A 21,231-nucleotide genomic window follows, 5' to 3' on the forward strand; every position below is an offset into this window, starting at 1 on the left:
ATGAGTATGATGAATAATTCACTACAGCGATCGTTCATGCTTCGTTCGAATATTTGAAATCGATTCGTTCGAAGAACCTTTGTCATATGATTCTGACTAATCCGATCAGATTCAGGAATCATAAGATTTTTTCATCATTCTCTCATTCTTCATACTTTCCCCATCTACTCCGTCTTTTAACACTACCGTAGTAATGTCAGGAAAAGTAATACTATCGTTATTCGCGTCACAATGTTACTTTCTTCTATCAGGAATTCTATTACGGTAATAAAATCAGGAACTAACTACCTCATTCGCCAGTAACTACTGGTATTGTCATTTCCACTGTTCATTCCTCTGTTGATTCTGCATAAGAGTTCCTTCGACACCGCTTCAATTTCTGGATCATTTTCATTTTCATTTTTTTTCCTCCAAAATTTCAGATTCCTACAGAATTCCACATTCATCGTTATTGATTAGAAACCAATGCTTTTTCTCTGAAACTAAGGAAGAAAACTATTTCTGCTTTTTTTGTAGGGATTTACCTCATATTCCGAGTTTCTGTCTATTTGTACCGATTTTTATTATGCGGAAGCTTAACCGAACTTTTACTTCACTCCAATTTTTTCGTATTTTTGTACTTCCAAAGACCAGTTTCCCAAAAATAATTGCAGTTAATCGTTCTTTGCTTCCGTTTTTTGTATGTAAGTGCTTCAAGTCGTAAAATAATGGCGTGACTTGTAGTAATCGGGCACCAAATTACCGGTAAAGGTCAATTTCTTTCTTGTATAAAAATTTCTCAGTTAAAATTTCAAAAAAAAAAAACTCGAAAGTATTACTGGTGCATACAGAGCAAAAACATTTTTCCCGATACCTCGAATTTGCATTCCACTTGACAGGATTAATTCAGAATTAAAATTAAATTCTACTGCCATACATCTGCGTTGCTCCTCATATCGATTAGAGGCGAGACATCTATTATTCGTCTATGCAGAAAAATCCAAAAGAATCCATTTGTTATTAAAGATTGCGCACACATCCATAGAATCCATGGAATTCTTCTCTACCAATACATATTTCTATTTGCGAATGAAAAGTTGTTTTCTTTTGAAATTTTTTAAAGTTTTCCTCTGTCGACGTAGCTTTGACCTCTATGCTGGCTGTTCCTGCTGCAAATCGCCCAACATCCGGCATTTTTCTTTCCTGAGAAAGAGAAGAAGTTTCAGACTGGAAATTTCTTAAAATTAAATCAGAACTAATTTTGAAATTTGAACAAAACTGCAGGAAATGATTTTAGGTTCTATTTTCAACCTTACGCCACCTGTTACTGTACATACGCCTACAGTTATCCCGTGAATTCTATTTTTATCAAATACCTACACTCAGCGTATGATACTCAATAGTTACTTAATATATACTTTTTTTTAATATTTAACGCAAAACTACCATAAAATTTCATAATAACTTAGGAGGAAACGAAAAAAAAGCAATATCAGCAAATAATATGGTTTTCTTTTCATTTTTTCCATTTCTTTTTCTTCTGCTCGAAACGTTACCGTAATATTCGAATGGATATGTGGACATATGAATAATGCACTGCTTAAGAAGATTTACTGCAATTAATTCCTTGATTTGCTACCTCTTGCTCACTTTCATAAAAGTAAAATAAAATTTTTGCTTTCGTGAAAAAAAACAAAAAAAAACTTTCTGCTATAAGTGGAACAAGAATGGAAAGGGTTAGGATCTAAATATAAATTTTTTTGCAATTGATCAGTTTTCGTTATCAGTATTGATCCATTTCAATCCTTCGAGAGCCCATATATCCATAGTGTTTTCAACCTCTAACCATACTTTTTCTTCCAGATGAGTAGCGCAGTCAACGCGCAGAATATGGATTCTGCCGGTGACGAGGATGACACGGACAAAGGACGGAACGCCGAAACGAAACCGATGGTTCCCGGTGGATCCGAAGGGAAAAAGAAGAACGTTTTTTTAAATGATGATGAAGAGGTGAGCACAGGGGCTCCGCCGCGCTTTAGTGGAATTCAATTCGCCTTCTACTCTGGATCCTACTAGAGCTGGGTACTCTTAATCCGAATTTATAGCGGTGAATTGTTCAGGATTCCGGGAAAGGTTTGGCGCGAACGCTCACGTTGACGAACAGTGTCACAATGATTGTTGGTTGTATTATTGGATCGGGAATTTTTGTAAGTCCCACGGGAGTCCAAGAAGGTCGATGATGTTTTTTTTCTTTATTTTGTCTGTATATTTTTAAGCAGTAAGAGGTTCTTACTATAAGAAAATTAGTATAATAAGAAATATTAAAAAAAATATTCTAATAAATAACAGTACAATGATAGTTAAATGAAAAAAATGGAAAAAATAGTGAACAAAAAATTGATAGAATGATATAAGGTCTCTGGTTTATCAATCCACTTAGGATGTGTTTTATTGTCTTTGTCTTTTTTTTTTATTTATCACAACCGTTGAGGTAATGGAACGCGTTTTTACGTCTGTAGTGAGTTAATAGCAATAATATAACAAATAATAATATAATAACCAATAATATAGTAGTAATTAATACTACTATTATATTATTAGTTAATAGTAAATAATAATATAATAGTAATTAATAATAAAAAGAATATATGTATAATGTAAAATAATATGTAATAGGAATAAAAAATAGTCGATATAAATAAAATAAGATGTAAAATTATATTATATATAAGAAATAATATTATATATTATAAGAATAGAATATTGCAGCGGCTGGTTCTGTTGGTGCTTCACTCATCATCTGGGTCCTGTGTGGATTATGGTGCGGTCTTGGCGCATATATTTACGCAGAACTTGGAACGCTAATCACCAAATCGGGTGGTGATTATGCGTATATTATGGAAGCCTTTGGTCCATTTATCGGTTTTTTGCGGTTATGGATTGAAAGTATGGTTGTCAGGTGAGGGTTTCCATCTAGTTATTATTGCATTCACTTCTTCTAATTCCCTGAGGACAACAAAACGCATTCGCACGCAACGCACGAATGAAAATGTGCTGATGTACGGAAATAACTGTCTACTTTCACTGTTTTTTTCTGCAATTACAGAAATTGTCCTGTTCGTTAGTGTTCTACGACGACACGTAGTTCCAATATCGCTTTTCCTTTGCAGCACAGTTGCTGTTTCCGTACCATGATTTTTCTATTTATTTTTTATTTTTTTAGTCCCATTTTTTTATTAAAATTATTTTATGATGTTTATTCCTACTATTTTCATTGTTCTTGTCATATTCTTACGTTTTTCTATCATATTTGTTTCTATTAAAATTATTTTTAAAAGAGCAGAACTTTTTATGGTAGGTGTACGCAGCCACAGTCCAATCGATAATTATAAGGTTCTTTCTCGAAAAAAAAAACAAAAATAAAAACCGTTACAATCGTTCAAATGTTTACATTGAGGTCTTGGGATTACAGCAACTGTTCCATACTTAAGGCCATGCGCCCTCACTATTGTTGGACTAACGTTTGCACTCTACATGCTTCGACCATTCTATCCAGATTGTGATCCACCACCTGGAAGTAAAGAATTGTTAGCAGCAGTAATGATAAGTACGTTTTTCTTCTAGAGTTTTCTCTTTGGTTTCCTATTATTTCAATAAAAGAAGACATAAAATGGTAAAAACATGGTATCTTTACTGTAAAGGTTCGGCTTTAATCACGAAAAATCTCTGTGCAGTCTTCGTACTTATGTTGGCGCGGAGGACCGCGACGCGATCGCTGCAACACGCTCCTTTTCCTTCACACGCTCGCGTCACTCACCGTTGCTTTAATAAAAGACGTACCACTGTCATCTGGGCGGACATAAGTACGGATGGCTACCTTTTTGCATTTTTTCTATTTTTTCTATTATCCTCTCTGGAATAGACGATTTTCAGTGATTCTGGGTGCTGTAAATTGTTGGTCAGTTAAACTGGCAACTATCGTACAAGACTGGTTCACGTATGCAAAAATTGTCGCACTTTTATTAGTGATCTTCACAGGAGCTTTTCTTTTGATATTCGGTTAGTTTCACTGAAATAATAACTAATCAATAATAAATAATAAATTATTTCTAAACGGGAAAATCAAGAAACATCCGTTCTAGGTGGCCCACAATACAGAGATTCGTTCGAGAATATCTTCGAAGGGAATTTTCGGGATTTCTATCAGGCATCCGTTGGTTTCTACTCAGGCCTATTCGCCTATCAAGGATGGACGTATCTCAACTTTATCACCGAAGAACTTATCAATCCGAAGAAGTGCTTTTTGGGATTTTCCTGGCCCCATGCTCTTGGGCTTTTCACTCCGTCGCAGATGAATGGCTTAGCACTTGATTGAAATCAGTGAAATTTCAGGAATCTCCCGCTTGCTGTTATGTACTCTTGTGTTATTGTAACTTTGATCTACACATTATTCAACATTGCATTATATGTTGTTAATTCACCTGATGAGATGCTCATCAGTCCTGCTGTTGCAGTTGTAAGTTTTATAGTTTTTTAAAGATTTATTCTCCTTTAAAATTCTTCAACATAGCATGGATTTTGAAAGAAAATAATATTATTAATAATATTAGTAATATTAATAATGACAAATATTGATCAGGTTAATATTACTTGATAGATCTAAAGGCAATCAATATCCCTGAAAATCTTAGCGTTCCCTTAAGAGGGGCTGTCCCGTCTTGAAAATATTACGTGTAGGTCGGTGAGTTATTCTTCTCTAAATCCAGAATTTTCCTCCAAAATTATAGTGAAATTTCCGTAAAATTGACATCCATATTCAAAATTCCTGAAAATGCAAACATCCCTATTTGTCTCAGAGTTATCAATATTTAGCAATGTTTTGTTTACTATTCGAATATATTTCTAAATTTACTTCTTAATTTTATGGAAAAGACAACCTTAATTTCCTTTCTTCCTTCTCATGAAACCTCTTTTTTGGTCACTCTCTTATTCTGAGAAAAATTCTAGAGGTGAATTCTAAAAATAACACATCAAAATAATAATAATACAAAATCAATGGTAAAAATAATAAAAAAAACATAACAAAAAGAAGCAATGAAATATATATATATATATATATATATATACGTAAAGAAAATGGCAGGAAATAATTGCGGCCTGCTGCCGCAGATTTTTTCCTACGACCTCTCCTAGGATTAGTTTCGTTTCAGTTATTTGCCGAGAAAGTTTACGGTAAATTCGCATTCATAATGCCGTTGTGTGTTGCGATCTCAACTGTCGGCTCAGCAAATGGTGTCATTATGACGAGTTCCAGGTAAGTGCAACTTTTTGCGGAAAATCCTCCTTCAGAGAGAAAATGGTAGCCCCCTTTTTAGGTTGTTTTACTGTGGCGCTCGTGAAGGGCATATGCCAGTTCTGTTAACTATGATCAACAAAAAACTAAGGACACCAATTCCGGCAGTAATTTTTACGGTGCGTTTCACGTTTATTTTTATTTTTCTAAGCAAAACAGGGAAAATATGATGATTTTTTGATTCTTTGGCTGCAAATATCACCACTAAAATCTACTTTTCATAATCTCCAGCCATTTAGTGCATGGTCTCGATTGGCTACCTGTTCCTATCCAGTAATCTCTACGTACTCATCACAGCTAGTCAAGTAACTGCATGGCTTGCAATTACCGTGGTCACCATAGCTTTATTCCGGCTTCGATGTATGTATCCTGATGCTCCTCGACCTGTGAAGGTTAGTCATAGTACATGTGTTTCCTCTTCGGATTCTTATGCGCTGCGAATTAACTTAAAAAGGGGCGTGGCGAATCCCCGTTGTGATTGACTCGATTCCGCCTCCGATAAATCTCGTACGATCTAGAATATGACTCGGATAGACAGCTAAAATTGATGAATGATAAAGCGTTAACGCTGAAGGAGGTGTAGAGGTTTTGAAAAGAGCCAAAATTAGGATTTTTTGTCCTCTTTCTGCCACAGTTACTTTTTTTCCGTTTCTCCTCCACAACTGAACATTTTAATCGTCGTGGAATTATAAGGGAAGGCGTTTCCTCTCAAATTTCCAAAAAATCCCACAAAATAGAGTTTTTTTTTACAGATTTAAGGATATTAGGATTCTCTTTTTCGTGCAATACAGATTACTTTGTTATTGCTTTCAGTCAGATTCTACCTTTTCCACACATTTTTTCCTTCAGGTTGTTTTTTTTAAATGTAATGTAAACCAAAAAATTTAATACTAGGATATATTTTTGCTTAAACATAAAAAATCTGCTTAAAAATAAAAATAAATGAAAATGATGGTTCAACGAATTTTTGGTCCCAAAAAAATTCGAAGTGTTTACAGGTCAATATCATTTTTCCTATTATATTTGTGATTGGTTGCACTGCTCTAGTTATTCTTCCTATTTTTGGCTCTCCAATCGATACAGGTAAGCTTTTGTTGGATTATTTATTTTTATTTATTTATTTATTTATTTATTTTATTAACTAGCTGTAGTTGGCTCTGTATGAAACCGTAAAAAGTGTTTGGAAATGATATGTACGAGAAGTGTTTCTTTGCAAATTATCACTTCTCGGAACGTGTGTAGCGTAGTCAGAAAGAGGTTCCTTTGTGGCTGCCCAATCGATCGGAGGTTCGAATCCGTCCCGCTGCCAATAAGGTCCTTCATCACTTCGAGGCCGATAAATTGGCATCAGACTTGTCTGAGAGGATAAAAACACTGACTTGACACATCGGCTAGCCTCCACAAGTCATTTCTGGGCTAATGCAATTTCGTTAACCTGAAGTGAAGTCTGAGTTGGAGTCGAACGTGTAAGCGAGGATTAATCAACGCCCGTACACTCTATCCTTTATCCTTTATCACTTCTGGGATGAGCATAAGAAAAATTTCGATGCCCTGTGTGTTGCTTTTTTTTTTGTTTATTACGCCATTAATAACAATAAGTGTGAATTTTCAACAACGACAACTATCGAATTAAAGGCGACGGTAAACGAACAGTAAGTAACCCAAAGGTAGATCAGATATTCTTACGTGGAGCTCCGTCCCGTCTGGTGGACGTGTGCTTCTGAATCAGACCGAACCAGGTCGTTAACACATCAGCCAACACATTGAAGCTCTGAAATAACCGTGTGCGAACACGATGGGGCGTGAATAACCATTGAAACGCCAGATTTGAATGGTGGCAAAACCGGAGAATTCGTGCAGGAAAAAGTCGAAGGCAGGGAAATTTCGTGCGAAGGGACTTTAATGAGCAGCATATCCCTTCGGGGCGGGTGTGGTCGGTTGAGGTCCGTTGTAGCCACACGGTTGAGGGTTTGAAACCGCCCTAGTGCAAACAAAGCCTATCGATCCCTCCAGGGTCGATAAATTGGTGCCAGAAGTCATTGTATAGGCCAACACGTGTTCCAAAACCTCAACGATTACGAATTCCAATAAAAACGCGTTGGCGCATCCCAAGTGGATTGATACGCCAGTGACTTTATCCTTATCCTTTTTATATCCCTTCGGAGTTCCTCAGGAAAAATTCTCGCCTATCTTTTCTAGAATAGTATTTCATTAACTACATATATTTTATAAGTAAAAAGAAAGAAAAAACAAAGAGATTTCTTTCACCTTTGAACGCATGCAAAAATGCAAAGAGACAACAATACACAGAGATTCAAAAACGACATTGAACATGCAAAAATCCTAAAAAATTTGCCCCTCAATCATTCCGATGACCAATTTCTAGGAGATTTTTTTTTGTTTTTTTTTCACTGTCTTGTCGCTTTTGTTTTCCATTAGAAATTTTTCTTTTCCCTTCTTTTGTTGGTTTTATTTTCACACTTAAACTCCTTTTTAAGTCTTCAGTCTATTTTCGACTGTGCCTACATCTAGACCAGTATAGACATTAAAAACCAAAGAAGAAGTTGAGCTCATTTTATAAATGTTTTATTTGATTGGAAAGTTGTGATCTGCTGAAATTTTTCATGGTTCCCGGAGAATCCACATTTATGATAAATGGATCTTTTCGCTTTGCTCTTCTTCAATTTACTTTTCTGCTCTGGAAAATAAATTAATGAAAACTTAAATGAGATTAGAACTTATATTAGACTTTTGTTGAAATGTCTAATATTCATAAGGACAAGGTCACCACTGACGTGCCAATTCGCTTCGGATGCGCCAACGCGTTTAAGTGCAATTCGGAATCATTAGGTTTTATGGAAGTGTATTTCCTACACAATGACTTGCAGCTCCCATCTCATCCCTCTTGTCAGTGTTTTTATTCTGCCGGACAAGTTTGGTGCCTATTCATCGACCCCTAGTTGCTGAAAGGCTTAGTTGGCACCGAGGCGGTTCCGAACCATCGCTCGTTCAATGACAGTCTGACTTCTTACCGACTGCACATCGTTCCCTGTTCACCACGTAGTCAGGAAGAAATCCTCAAATTTGCATGGAATCATGGTTTTTATGAGCTTTTACCTTTTTAAAAGGACTCATTATCGTTTTCGGTGCGGCCACATAGGTGAAATATTTAAAATCGTATACCCGCGTACTCTACTGGGACCATTCCGACATGAAAGGCTTTTGATACTGTAGAATATTATATCTGACTGTAGATAAGAAGACTACTACTAAAGAAACTAAAATAATTTCTATGGATACGAAATTTTCAGCCATTGGCTTTGCTGTTCTCTTCTCTGCTGTGCCGATCTACGTTGTTTTCATTTGGTTTGGAAAAATGCCACAATGTTTCAATCGACTTATGTGTAAGTTTTTAGAATTATAATTTTTTAAATTATAATTTTTTCTCGAATATACACCACCTGCTACATTTTTTCCCACATGTTCTTTTCAGATAAATTCACCGTATTCTGGCAAAAATTGTTCATGCTGGTTGATGATAACAAATACGATTGAAAAGCCATCGTCCGTCCCGACAGATCATCGAAAATTCTTCTCTGATTTTTGACTTTCTGTACAATTATTTTTTGTTCCCGCATTTGCTTATGCCATTCATTGAGTCTTTAATAAATTAATTTATTATAAGCCGATCTAAGGTTTTTTTTATTGCTCTGTTTTCCATTTTCAACGGTTAGTGGAAAAAAACTTGTGTTTGAAATATTATCCATGATGGGTTCGCAGATTTAATGACCGTTCAAACCGCATACTACGCAATGAACTCAACTCCACAAGAAATATTTCCATCCACAAGAAAATACTGCTACTAAGCCTAGCGTCCTCAGGAAACGAGGACAAGAATTGCTACCTCTTCCCTTTCCTCTTTCCATTCAGGAATATTTGCAGTTATTTGTGCCGATAAACGTTCTTAACCGTTTGACAACAGCACGAGTCAACGATGAACGTCGCTTTTTTCTTGATCCCCTGGGATGATGCGGCTCACCGATGAATCGCACGCTTTTCAAAGGTTACTTTCATGACTTCCACATTTGAAAAAATGTTTTGTACTCAACGAGTTTGTTATCTATTATTATTATTTTCTGCTCAAATATAACTAAAAGTAAAAGTAGAATGGTACCAGAAGAACGGAAAAAGGAGCGCTGTCGTCAATCGGTTAATCGTCATACATGGAAAACGAGCAGCAACGAAATTCTCAGTGTAACTTTATGAATCTAACTATGTATTGAGATTATCGTAGAAGGGGCGGGTGTAGTGTAACGGTTGGAGGTTCCGCTTCCTGCACGATTGATCGGAGGTTCGAATCCGCCCTAGTGCTCACCAAGCCTTTCATCCCCCTGGTGTCGATAAATTGGTACCATACTTGTCTGGGAGGATAAAAGCACTGACTTGACACATCGGCTAGCCACCGCAAGTCATTGTAAAGGCCAGTTGCACGTTCGTAAACCTCAAGCGATTCTGAATTGAAGTGGACGTGGGAGCGCATCCCAAGCGGATTGATTAACGCCAGAAACTTTATCGTTTTTATCCTTTATCGTAGAAATTCTCAGCATAGGGCAAAATAGCCAGTTTATGGCCTTGTACATAACAGAAATAAGGATTTTTCTCGCGGACTCAAGCAATGCACTTAGCATCAACCTCACGCGGATCCACAAAACTTTAGAGAGCTATCAAGAACAACCCTTAGGGAATACAGTATGTAAATGCAAGTAATATTTTTGACCATATCCGAAGGCTTTCATGTTCACTGAAGATTCACCTTCACATGGTAAGGACAACAGCACTTGCAAGCAGTTCCAATTAGGAATAATAGTTCTGAAATATTGGAAAACTACCCTTTTTCATTGTAAGAAAAACAAAATTTATAGCAAAGAGTTTTAAAAGACAAACATTACAGTTGTGCTAAATTTTTATACGAATAAAACTTTGTCAGTTTTTTTAAATTTTTGTTTTAATTTTTAATTAGTTTTTTTGGTGCTACAAAATGTGGTAGAGGTTTTTTCAAAAACCAAATTTGCAGGCATTTTGCTAATTCAATGCATGGGAACAAAGTGTTTTGATACGGTATCATTTGGTATTACATTCATTTGTAACACATAAACACATGTAGATCCTGTGTGGACACGACTGCTCTCCTTGATATCATCTTGTAATCTGAAAATTTCCCAGAAGTGATTCTTATTCTCTCAATTCTACACCTTTGGAGCAGTTCGACAGCACTTAGCAGGAATCACAACCCAACTAAACTGACCCAAGGTAACCTTTGTGAAAAAAAACCGTAGATCAATTACTTGCAAGCAATGGTTGATTCCAGATGGATGAATCAAGGAAAGAGAGAGACATGTTACGAAAAGGAGGAGAACATATAACGCTTAAGTCTCTGCTAAGTGACGATGAGGATAAAGACTCCAGGGAAGATGTTAAAAAGCGTAGCTCTTCACTAAAAGAGAGTGTCGACAGAAGCGGGGAAAGTGACGCAGACAAGGAAAAAAGTGATAAAAGTAGGCGAGAAAAAAGAGAAGATAAATCATTGGCTCCTTCGGACAAGAAAAGAGATCAACTCTTTGGGGACGCCGATGAAAAGGTGAATGATTCCAAGTAGTTTCTTCAGTCGTTAAATACATTAAGAAAGCAAAGACATTTAGGATACTGGAAAAGGCCTCAAACGAACACTCACGTTGACCAACTGCGTTACGATGATCGTTGGTTGCATTATCGGATCGGGAATATTTGTCAGCCCAACAGGAATCCAAGAAGGTTCAAATAAGTTTCACTGGCTAGAAGAACTCTGAGAAAGAACTACATCTGTTCTAGCTGCTGGTTCTGTCGGTGCTTCGTTGGCTATGTGGATTTTATGTGGAATATGGTGTGGAATGGGTGCTTATATTTATGCTGAACTTGGAACTATGATTACAAAGTCTGGCGGCGATTATGCATATATGATGGCAGCATTCGGTCCATTCTTAGCTTTTTTGAGGCTTTGGATCGAGAGTATAGTAGTGAGGTACTTGCTTTCTGGAAAATCTGGAAAGATTCGTGAAAAGAGCTGGCAAAGTGACGCATACAATAAAAACTAAGCAAACCTAGATTTGCCTCGATATTCACAACTGACTCATACTATCGCAGCTGCATTTCTGGTGACAGCTGATTCCTAACAAGACTCATAACGCTGCAGAACTCTAAGAAAGCCCTTGAAAAGTTGCTATATATCCTACCAGCAGGTGTATGTGACTACTGCTTCGAAATTTGATCACCTTGACTCCCGCTGTTCTTCGAATTTATAGAGCGGGCGCCAGTAATTCCTCCATTTGTCCCGAGAGTTGGTCCCTGGTCTCTCCCTTAGCGAAGGCAAAAACATCAATTTTTTGGAAGAAATTTGCGAAGAATTCTGACTACTTGGTCGTTGGTGATATTTCTGTTTCTGTACGTTTAATATCGCATGGGAATCCCTCAAGTTTCAGTCCTTCTAGTCTCAAGCTTTGTCGTCATCATCTGTGTACCACCCGTCTCATCTTAGTTGTTTTTTCAGGGGCTTCTTCGATCGAGGAGGACGTAGGGGAGAACTTCGAATTTCTTCTCTCGGTTGCGTGAAGTGGGATGCTCTTAGCACCACTCCTTCGATTGCGCATTCAATGACGCTCGCCGCGCTTTCTTTCTGATTTCAAAGTGCATTGGTTTCTGAAGCATGGGTCAAAGTAGGAGATACGGTGGTGTTAGAGAGGTGATCACGGAGCAGGTTCTTGGTCTTCTTCGTTACATCCTCGATCCTCTTATACGGTTACCTAGGTTCATTTTCCGACCCAGATGAAAGTAGTTGTTACGTTCGGATATATTCGTTCTGTCGATGGGGATCTGAGATGCATTCGTTTTGTTTCGCTTTTTTTTTTATGTAGATGTTATCAGTACTATGTCATCAGCAAAGCGCCGATGGTGTAGCTCCCGACCATCAACCTTCACTTCTATTTCCATTTCAGCTTTCGTATTGCATTCTCGAGAGTGGCGTTGAATATTTTAGGTGGAATTGTGTCACTCTGTCGGACCAATCCTCTGTCGTCGACTATGACATCATTGTAGAATGGGGAAATTTTGGTAGTGAAGTTGCTATACAAACCATAAAGTATCTTTATGAATTGAGTAGGAACGATTTGGTTGTCCAAGGCCTCCATGACTGCTTCGATCTCAGCTATATCGAAGGCTTTCTTCAAGTCGATGAAAGTGAGACAAAGCGACGTCTTGCGCTCTGGCAAAACCTCGATGAGTTTCGAAACACTGTGAATAGAGCAACAATGCTGGATCCTTCTCGAGACCTTCCTTCCTCGCATGGTTGTTTTTCATCATACAGTTTTTTCTGGAGTCTGTTAAGGATCACTCTTACAAAGAACTTAAGACAACAGTCAGAATCGAATGCTTACAATTCCTTACCGACATGGTAGCATGTAGTACCTCGGAAGGGAGAACATCTGCAATGACATGTCGATCTTCTCTCAGATGATGAGAAGGGAAGTGGACGTCGAAGTTGAAAAGGTCACAGCAGATAAGGGTATGAAATTCGCACCTTGCGGAAGTTTCGCAACCTCAGAAAATGACTTTCTTGCAAGTTTACATGTTCTAACATGCTCATACTTGCTTCTTACCCTAAAGGTAAGCCTGATGTATACTTGTAACGTACTTTCTGATATCTACTAAACCAGTTAGAACATGTTACAACATGTGACGCACCGCAGTCTATCACCGCAGACTAATCGATTTGATTGAATTACTTATGGAAGCTTTTTTAATGCTAAATTATTTCTATTGAAACTAGTTCTATTACAAACAACTGAAATCATGTATTATTATAAATTGTTCTTATTTTAGGCCGTGCGCTATCACTATAGTTGCTTTAACATTTGCTCTCTACCTCTTACGTCCTATTTACCCTACATGTAATCCACCGGAATATAGTACGGAAATTATTGCAGGGTTGCTGATAGGTTCGTGATTGCATCATTGATTATATCCTCGCTTTTAATGGTTTTCTAAACAAATCCTCATCAAATCAAAAGCAAACTTCCAGTTATCTTGGGTGCTATCAATTGCTGGTCTGTAAAAGTTGCAACCTTGGTACAGGACTGGACTACATATGCCAAAGTAGTTGCTCTCATAATGGTTATCGTCACTGGAGCCTATTACGCAATCTTTGGTTAGGATTTTGAGTTTTTCAGCTGTTTTTCAACTAATTTGTGCGGTGCGAAAGAACTTTTTATTTTGCTGTGAGTTTTGTTCCGTTGGTATTAGGTTTGGTATTACAACTACCGGATAATATTCGCTCGATCTGGGTTACAATCGGATCAAAAATTCAACTGGCCTTCCTGGCACATCTCGCTGTGGTGGTTTTGTTTCGCATGAAATGAAGACACTTGCGCGATGGGACCGCGGCCTCCTTGTGCTTGGGGTACGCTACAATAATATTGTTGCGGTGGTAATCATTAGCAGGAAGGTAAAACTGTAATTTGTAAGAAAGATAACCGTGAACTAAGATTTTTGGTCAATCTGCGGATTGCACGGTTAATAGTCAAGTTGCCTCGTAATTTGTAACGTAAACCAAAAGCGGATGCTCAAGCGATTCCATGGCATGACCCGAATGGTCATAATGCGACCCCGTAACCGAACAAAAATTACAGTAGTGACAATTTTAGTACCTACATAGGTGCTAGCGAATATGTCGCTTAAACCGAATGCAATTTTCTTGCAACGATCCTACCTCAGTATAGCAGATATCTTTATTTAGCAAAAATAAACACTAGTTCTTGCCGGTTGAATTATTTATAGGATATACCGGAAACGACATTTCAGGTGGACCAAAATACAGAGAATCGTTCGAACATATTTTTGAAGGAAATTTTCGGAATCTATATCAAGCATCGGTTGGATTCTATTCGGGATTGTTTGCCTATCAAGGATGGACCTACCTGAACTTCATTACCGAAGAACTTATTAATCCTAAGAAGTTCGTCCATTTATTATTATTACAATATTCATATGAAGCTAAGTTTCTGATTTTCAAACAGAGTATTACTGATAGCAACTTTGAAAAGTAAAGAGAAATAAAGAGAACAAAGGATAAGAACAAAGGAGAAGGTGTGTATAGCGAACATTTATGAAAAGTTCCAAACAATGGTGTAATGCGAGTCATTGTACTCCTAAACACAAACTTTGGTGATTAAAGGCATCACCTCACGAATCTGGGGTGGTAGAGACTTCAGGTGGAGAGTTCCTATACGGGGTCGTAGATTATGGAGAGGAGGGTAATTCCGTCCGTTTCTTCCTAATTCCCGTAAAAGACGGCCCGGAAGATGCGGCGCATGAACAGGGCCGGCGCGCTCCAATCGAACTCGTAGAAAAGAGCGCGCCGGAACGCTCGAAGCCGCATCTTCCGCGTTGTTTTTTACGGCAACTGGGAAGAAATGGACGGAATCATCTTTATCTCCATAATTTACGACTCCGTATGGGCATAACCCACCTGAAACACGAACCATCCCAGATTCGTGGGGTGATGCCTTTAAATTTTATCTAATAACACAAGCAATAATTTACAATGCGAAAAATAAAAACAGAACAAGTTTGGTCTTTGCTGGTTAGCCGGCTTTTGATGGAATCACTAGAAATGTTACAATACAGCGGTCGGCTGCTATCAGATAAGCGCCTAGCAGTGATGTAGAGGCTTGGACATTGTTGATGATCAGAAAATGTTTGCGACATATGGATAAATGTAGATGCCTCACCAAATAAACATAACAGAAAACTGCTTTGGAGCCAGGGAATACGAAATCAAAGAACCTACAATACTCAAAGTTTTTCTGCTTTAAGAGATGGTAAAGATATCCAGTATAAGAAAATAGAAATCGAAAATACGTACGAGATTGATCCAAGACTATTTACGAGCTTACAATAATCTGCTCAGTTCTGTCAAAAATTACGACCATAAATTACAAGCTACATATTTGTAGCGTAGTATGAAAAATAGTGCATTTATTTAGAAATTTGCCACTTGCGGTTATGTATTCATGTATTCTTGTTACTGTAATCTATACACTGTTCAACGTCGCTTTATATGTGGTAGTGTCACCTGATGAAATGCTTATCAGCCCTGCTGTTGCTGTGGTAAGTCATCTACCGAATGTAAACTTCCAACTTCAATCCATAACACGTCACCTACAACGTTGGGATAAAGTTAAAGGCATCACCCCACGAATCTGATGTGAAGTATTCGTATACTTCACATCGTAAATTATGGATAGGGGGTGATTCCGTCCGTTTCTCCCTGCACCAGTGGAACCGGACGACTATTTCCTATGACGGCTTATGTTGCAATGCGCAACGTTTGCGCTCCGCCCAACCCCGCCCCGCCTGCGATTCGTCGGAAACCCATTCGAGCGAATCGCAGATGGCGGGCGGCACAAGGGTGACGCGCTGCAATCGAGGACGTCGTAAGAAACAGCGTTCCGGGGTTGTCTGTTTCCACTGATACAGGGAGAAATGAACGGAATCACCCACCTCCATAATCTACAATCCCGTATACGGATACTCCACTTGAAATCCGTACCACCTCAGATTCGTTGGCTGATAACTCTAGGAAAAAAAAAAAACGCATTATTACATTATTAACGCAAACCAATATTAAAATTAAAAGCTGCACTACATCGTCGACAACAACGCTTATTCTGTTCTTTACACTTTCTAAATAAAGATGGGACAGTTCCCCCTCCCCTTAAACCCCTCAATCCCCTCCACTTGTGCTTTTATCATTGTACATTTCTATCTAGCTACACCATGTAATGCAAAAATTTCCTCTTACAGTTATTCGCTGAAAGAGTGTACGGTAGACTTGCATTTATAATTCCGTTATGTGTGGCAGTCTCAACCATTGGCTCAGCAAATGGTACCCTTATGACAGGCTCAAGGTTTGCGAGCAAGCAATCTGCAGTGGCAGCAATGTTCTCATTTCTCTCTCAGACTATTCTACTGCGGTGCTCGCGAAGGTCAGATGCCGGTGTTGCTGACCATGATAAACAAGAGACTACGAACACCCATACCTGCAGTGGTTTTCACGGTGGGTGCATTCTTAAAGGCAACGCACACGAAAAAATATATGACACCTAAGCAACTGGAATGTACAAAGGATATTTTGCTATATTTCTTTTTTTTAGTGTGTTGTATCTATCGGTTATCTTTTTATGTCCAGCAATCTTTACGTACTTATTAATGCTAGCCAAATAACAGCCTGGCTAGCAATCACTACGGTGGCAATAGCGATGCTAAGACTTCGGTGCAAATATCCTGACGCACCAAGACCGGTTAAGGTCAGTTGAAGCAGCCCTTTAGTGTATCATTAAAAGCATCACCCCACGAATCTGAAGTGGTACTGATTTCAGGTAGAGTATTCGTATTCCGAATAGTAGATTATGAAGAGGGAGTGATTCGGTCCACTTCTTCCTAATTGCCGCAAAAACGGCCCGGAAGATACGGCTTCGGGCGTTCCGGTGCGCTGTTTTCTACAAGAAGTTCGATTGGAGCGCGGCAGCCTTGTGCATGGGCCGCATCTTCCGGGGCGTTTTTTACGGCAATTAAGAAGAAATGGACGGAGTCACCACCCTCTCCATAATCTACTATCCCGTATACGAATACAGCTGAAATCCGTACCACCTCAGATTCGTGGGGTGATACCATCAAAAACTGACATCTAAAAACATTAGTTATTCAGCATTTTTATTCAAATCCTCTATTAATGTTGTTTACAGGTAAATCTGATTATCCCAATTGTATTTGTGATGGGTTCATCTTGCATCGTTATTCTCCCCATATTCGGCTCACCTATGGACACAGGTAATAATCGATCTCGAGTCTTGCGTATCTCGACGTCATCCTCACCGAAGCGATGCAATAAACTAAGCGTCGCACCTATGGTGGATAAACCACATGAGATGCACCTTCCATAATTCGGTTAGGGTTTCGCGATGTCGTTGTCGATACGATTAGCTTTGGTTGTTCGTTGGTTTGATTTCGAGAAGAAGGTAGGTCGCAAAAACGGGTGGGATCTCGCTCATCTCCCCCTCCATCACTGTAAACAGACGGCTCCAAAACGTTGTTTGCTACGACGTCCTCTATTGCAGCGCGCCACCCTTGTGCGCCGCCTGCGAATTGTCGAATAGGATGAATTATCCATCAGGGCGTCCGAATGGATTTTCGACGAATCGCAGGCGTGGGCGGGGCGCGAGGGTGTCGTGTTACAACAGAAAACGTCATATATAACAGCGTTCCCTAGCGCTTTGTCCACTTTGATGGAGGGAGAGATGAGCGGAACCACTATCATGATATAATAATTATTGTGTCACGTGTGTGTGTATGGGGAGGGGGAGGGGCGGGTGCGACGGGTCCACCGGCGTCGAATTGTTGCCTCGAAGCCAGAAAGCTATAATATGGGGTGTGACGGGTGGGTCTACCGGCGCCAGATATCTATAGAATTAGGTGAGACGGGTCCACCGGCGCCAGATACTTATAGAAGGGGGTGCGACTTGTCCACCGGCGTCAGATTGGTCCACAAGCGCCAGATACCTATAGAAGGGGGTGCGACTGGTCCACCGGCGTCAGATTGGTGCGCCGGTGCCAGATACCTATAGAAGGGGGTGTGACGGGTCCACGGGTGTCAGATTGGTCCACAGGCGCCAGATACCTAACGCCAAATACCTGCCAGAAACCGTTCCATATTCATGGCCACTGCACGTGTTGCAGTGCACCTCTATGATTCCTCCACTTATCTATTTCCTTGCACGTTTTCCTCAACTTGGTGCCATGCCTTCTTCAAAAAGTGGAAACACCCACACAAACGGCTGCTTAAATAGTACCCAACGGTTTACATGATCTGATGTGGAACTTATCTTTATCAGTACGATGATGCTGTTTACGTCATTTTATGTTAAAACATCATTCTTTGATAGCTGTTTGGGAAAACAGGAAGTACACCGATACTTCGAGTAATGCTTTAGAATTGCGTCTATATTATATAGAAACCAAAGGAGTGTTTGAAGCTAAAGTTCGAATATCTCAGAATGTAGAGCTGACGCGTCAGAAAGAAGACTATGCCTTTTGCCTTTATTTATAGTAAAAAAAGAAAGAAGAAAACGTTGCTAGAAAAAGAGAATTCTGATTTTACAGAAAATGTCACTACTATGAACTTCCATTGATCAGTGAAGGGGAGCAAAGCTAAAATCGCAGAAAGTCTGAAGTCTGGCTTTAGCCGGACATTCAGACTGGTTATATACATAATCTACCACCCGATATAGTTATACTCCAACGAAAATCCATACCATACCAGAGAGACATGAGACGTTCATGAGATGACGCCTTTTGAAAAATTATCTAAGCACATTGACGGCGCTATCATTATATCAATTACCGTTCAATGGACTAAAATGTTGGGCCCCACCGAATAAGCAATGCGTTGGCAAACAAAACACGTTTGATGAGAACTGTTCATAAACATGTTCTTCTGTAAGGAGCTGCAAGGTAAGATGATGATGTTTTCTTAAGATGAGAAGTGCGGGGAGACATCACCTGTGCTCCTGTTTTCTTCTGAATCGCTCGAATTGTAGGTCACAATAAAATTTCTATTCGTTGCCATAATGGAGCTGCTCAACCCCTTCTAATTCGCAAGAAAAATTTAAAGAACATCAAATTTTTCTTCGTATGACTTCGTGAAATAATGTCTGAGCAGCTGGCCGGCTGTCTTCCTGCAATGTTTTTCATGTAAAGTGATATCATATCGCTCTGTACCGGTTGAAACACATATGTTCGGCCAATTTCGCTTTACTTTCCTTAGCAAACACAGCGACGTTTACAGTCATTGATCGTTTATGTAGGATTCCATGAACTTCGGATTTTTTCTCTCTCTTTTGCGTGAATTGGAGTCCTGGAGCATAAGTCAAATCAGGAAAAGCGATAACATGACTAAGGTGAAGACGGAGCTGGGTATTGCTGATCTTGTTCGTAACATGCTCGGTACTTTTATATTGCTCTTATAAACTCTAGTCGTAAAGTCATTTTATAAGTCATACAGTCATTTTTCGCTCACGAACTTTGAGAGTTGTAAAGTGACTGTTGGAATAACATATCTAGCTCCTTCACATGGTGAAGAGGCAAATAGACCTCCCTGTAGAATAAATTCGAGCAGAAGTCGTGAATAACCTTGCCATTTTCGACATCAAGGTCGCCTTAGAAGCCTTGCATCGCCACTCTGTAAATCTTCACCAACTCTGACGGTGAGCTGTGGCTGCACCTGGCTGCACCTTGACTCTCAAGAATTTCTGGAGACAGGTGGCTTTGTGGTGGCTTTAGAACTCTCAGCTTTCTGCATACAAGTGTTCTTGCAACCGATCCTATCTATCATCAATGTTGTCTATTCTTGTATATCCTGATAAGTCGGCTCACAAAGCTAAGTATTCTTGGTTAATGATGTTGCTGAGACATCGTTATATGAACTTCGCGGCTTTCTCTCCTTTCCATGAGGAGAAGAATCTCCCTTGGAAGAGATGTTTCTTCTGAAGCTCCGTCAAGAAGTTTGGTACAACAACAACGTATCTCAGACAAAACATTTCACTGACGATGACGTCGTCATTTCGTTACGGCAGGTTCTGCATACCAATTTCAGCGCTTAAATCAAAGTCAGCGGCATTGTAGAAGAAGTGAACTCTCTGTAAAAGCTTTCTAAATTCGTATAGAAAGCTTCGGCTTCTTCTTCATAGCTAGGTGTTAGAGCGTAAGTGAATAATATATTTAAAGGCAATGTTGACACATACTTTCTTATCCGTAAACGTTGAGTAATGTGATGTGACACTTGATCTTTTTGGATTGATCATCAGATCTTCAACATTCTTTTCCATGTAAGCGTCGCACGTAAACATTGTCATTCGAGTAATTCTAGTTATTTTTCGTTCTAGCAGTCTAAATAGGTCCCGTAAACTTTTGTGAAAGACAGAAATAGATTTCAATGAATGATGAAACTACGTGGTAAATTGATTGAGAACCCAAATGAGTTGTTCTCTCTGGGACCTTGAAGCACAACCAAAGTTTTCCTCACTATCACCGCTTGAATTAACTCATGTGAGGTGCAGGCACTGTAGGGGACACACGTACGGAGCTCAGGGCAGCGAATGGATCACGTGTGTAACTTCCAACGCTATAAAGCTTGGTGAAGGAAGTACGTTAAAACCAATTCTTTAAAGCTAGCTCTGAGCTCTAGAGAACTGATTTTAACGTGGTTCCTTCACCCATTTCCTTCCAAGACACTGCCAAAGCAAAGAAATTTCTGATTGACAATTTTCAGCTATTGGACTTGCTATTCTCTTCTCGGCTGTCCCTATTTATGTTATATTTATTGGGATTGGTAAGCTGCCTCGTGTTATCAGGAAGGCGATGTGTGAGTTCTTATCCTTTGATGCTGCAGTTCTATGCATTCACTGCTGCTGAGACCACATCCGTACGAACTGATGTAGTACTATTTTCAGTTGAATTCACTGCGTTCTGGCAAAAGTTTTTTGTTGTGGTGGACGATAATGAGTACCACAAATGATTCTTCTTCTTTCTCTTCTAAGAAATATTCATCAAAATTTATGAGAACAAGCATTTCAACTGCTAATCGCTGTTGTTAAGGACGATTTTTGTTTAGATTTTGTAAATGTCCTTTTTTCGTTACGTGTTCTCAGTCAATGTTTCCAATAAATCCTTTGTTAAATTTCAATGTTTTTTTTTGTCATTCAATAAGCGTAAAGAGGGAATGCGAGGGTTATTTCTGAGATAGCGTCACGACC

The 21,231-nt window shown here is 39.0% G+C and overlaps 2 protein-coding genes across 4 annotated transcripts; both read left to right on the forward strand.

Moving 5' to 3' along the window:
• Nucleotides 1-1,842: 1,842 nt before the first annotated feature.
• On the forward strand, nt 1,843-8,887 carry RB195_017179 (uncharacterized protein; the record flags this gene model as incomplete). Of its 2 annotated transcripts, none has more annotated exons than XM_064184064.1 (13): nt 1,843-1,989; nt 2,100-2,211; nt 2,749-2,938; nt 3,471-3,586; nt 3,913-4,038; nt 4,122-4,275; nt 4,372-4,495; nt 5,190-5,293; nt 5,355-5,451; nt 5,572-5,724; nt 6,331-6,415; nt 8,644-8,736; nt 8,826-8,887. In XM_064184064.1, the coding sequence occupies 13 exons, from the start codon at nt 1,843-1,845 to the stop codon at nt 8,885-8,887; spliced, it is 1,563 nt and encodes a 520-aa protein (XP_064039945.1). The 2 variants fall into 2 exon arrangements, with proteins under 2 accessions (XP_064039945.1, XP_064039946.1); XM_064184065.1 differs by having other exon boundaries at nt 1,870-1,989.
• A 1,813-nt stretch (nt 8,888-10,700) lies between these two features.
• On the forward strand, nt 10,701-20,993 carry RB195_017180 (uncharacterized protein; the record flags this gene model as incomplete). 2 transcript variants are annotated; one of them, XM_064184066.1, is made up of 13 exons in its annotated part: nt 10,701-10,970; nt 11,032-11,143; nt 11,201-11,390; nt 13,244-13,359; nt 13,443-13,568; nt 14,222-14,375; nt 15,406-15,529; nt 16,226-16,329; nt 16,382-16,478; nt 16,576-16,728; nt 17,167-17,251; nt 20,748-20,840; nt 20,929-20,993. In XM_064184066.1, the coding sequence occupies 13 exons, from the start codon at nt 10,701-10,703 to the stop codon at nt 20,991-20,993; spliced, it is 1,689 nt and encodes a 562-aa protein (XP_064039947.1). The 2 variants fall into 2 exon arrangements, with proteins under 2 accessions (XP_064039947.1, XP_064039948.1); XM_064184067.1 differs by having other exon boundaries at nt 10,728-10,970.
• Nucleotides 20,994-21,231: the final 238 nt, after the last annotated feature.

This window comes from Necator americanus, chromosome II (genome assembly GCF_031761385.1).
Source record: "Necator americanus strain Aroian chromosome II, whole genome shotgun sequence".
NCBI classification, from domain to species: Eukaryota; Metazoa; Nematoda; class Chromadorea; order Rhabditida; family Ancylostomatidae; genus Necator; species Necator americanus.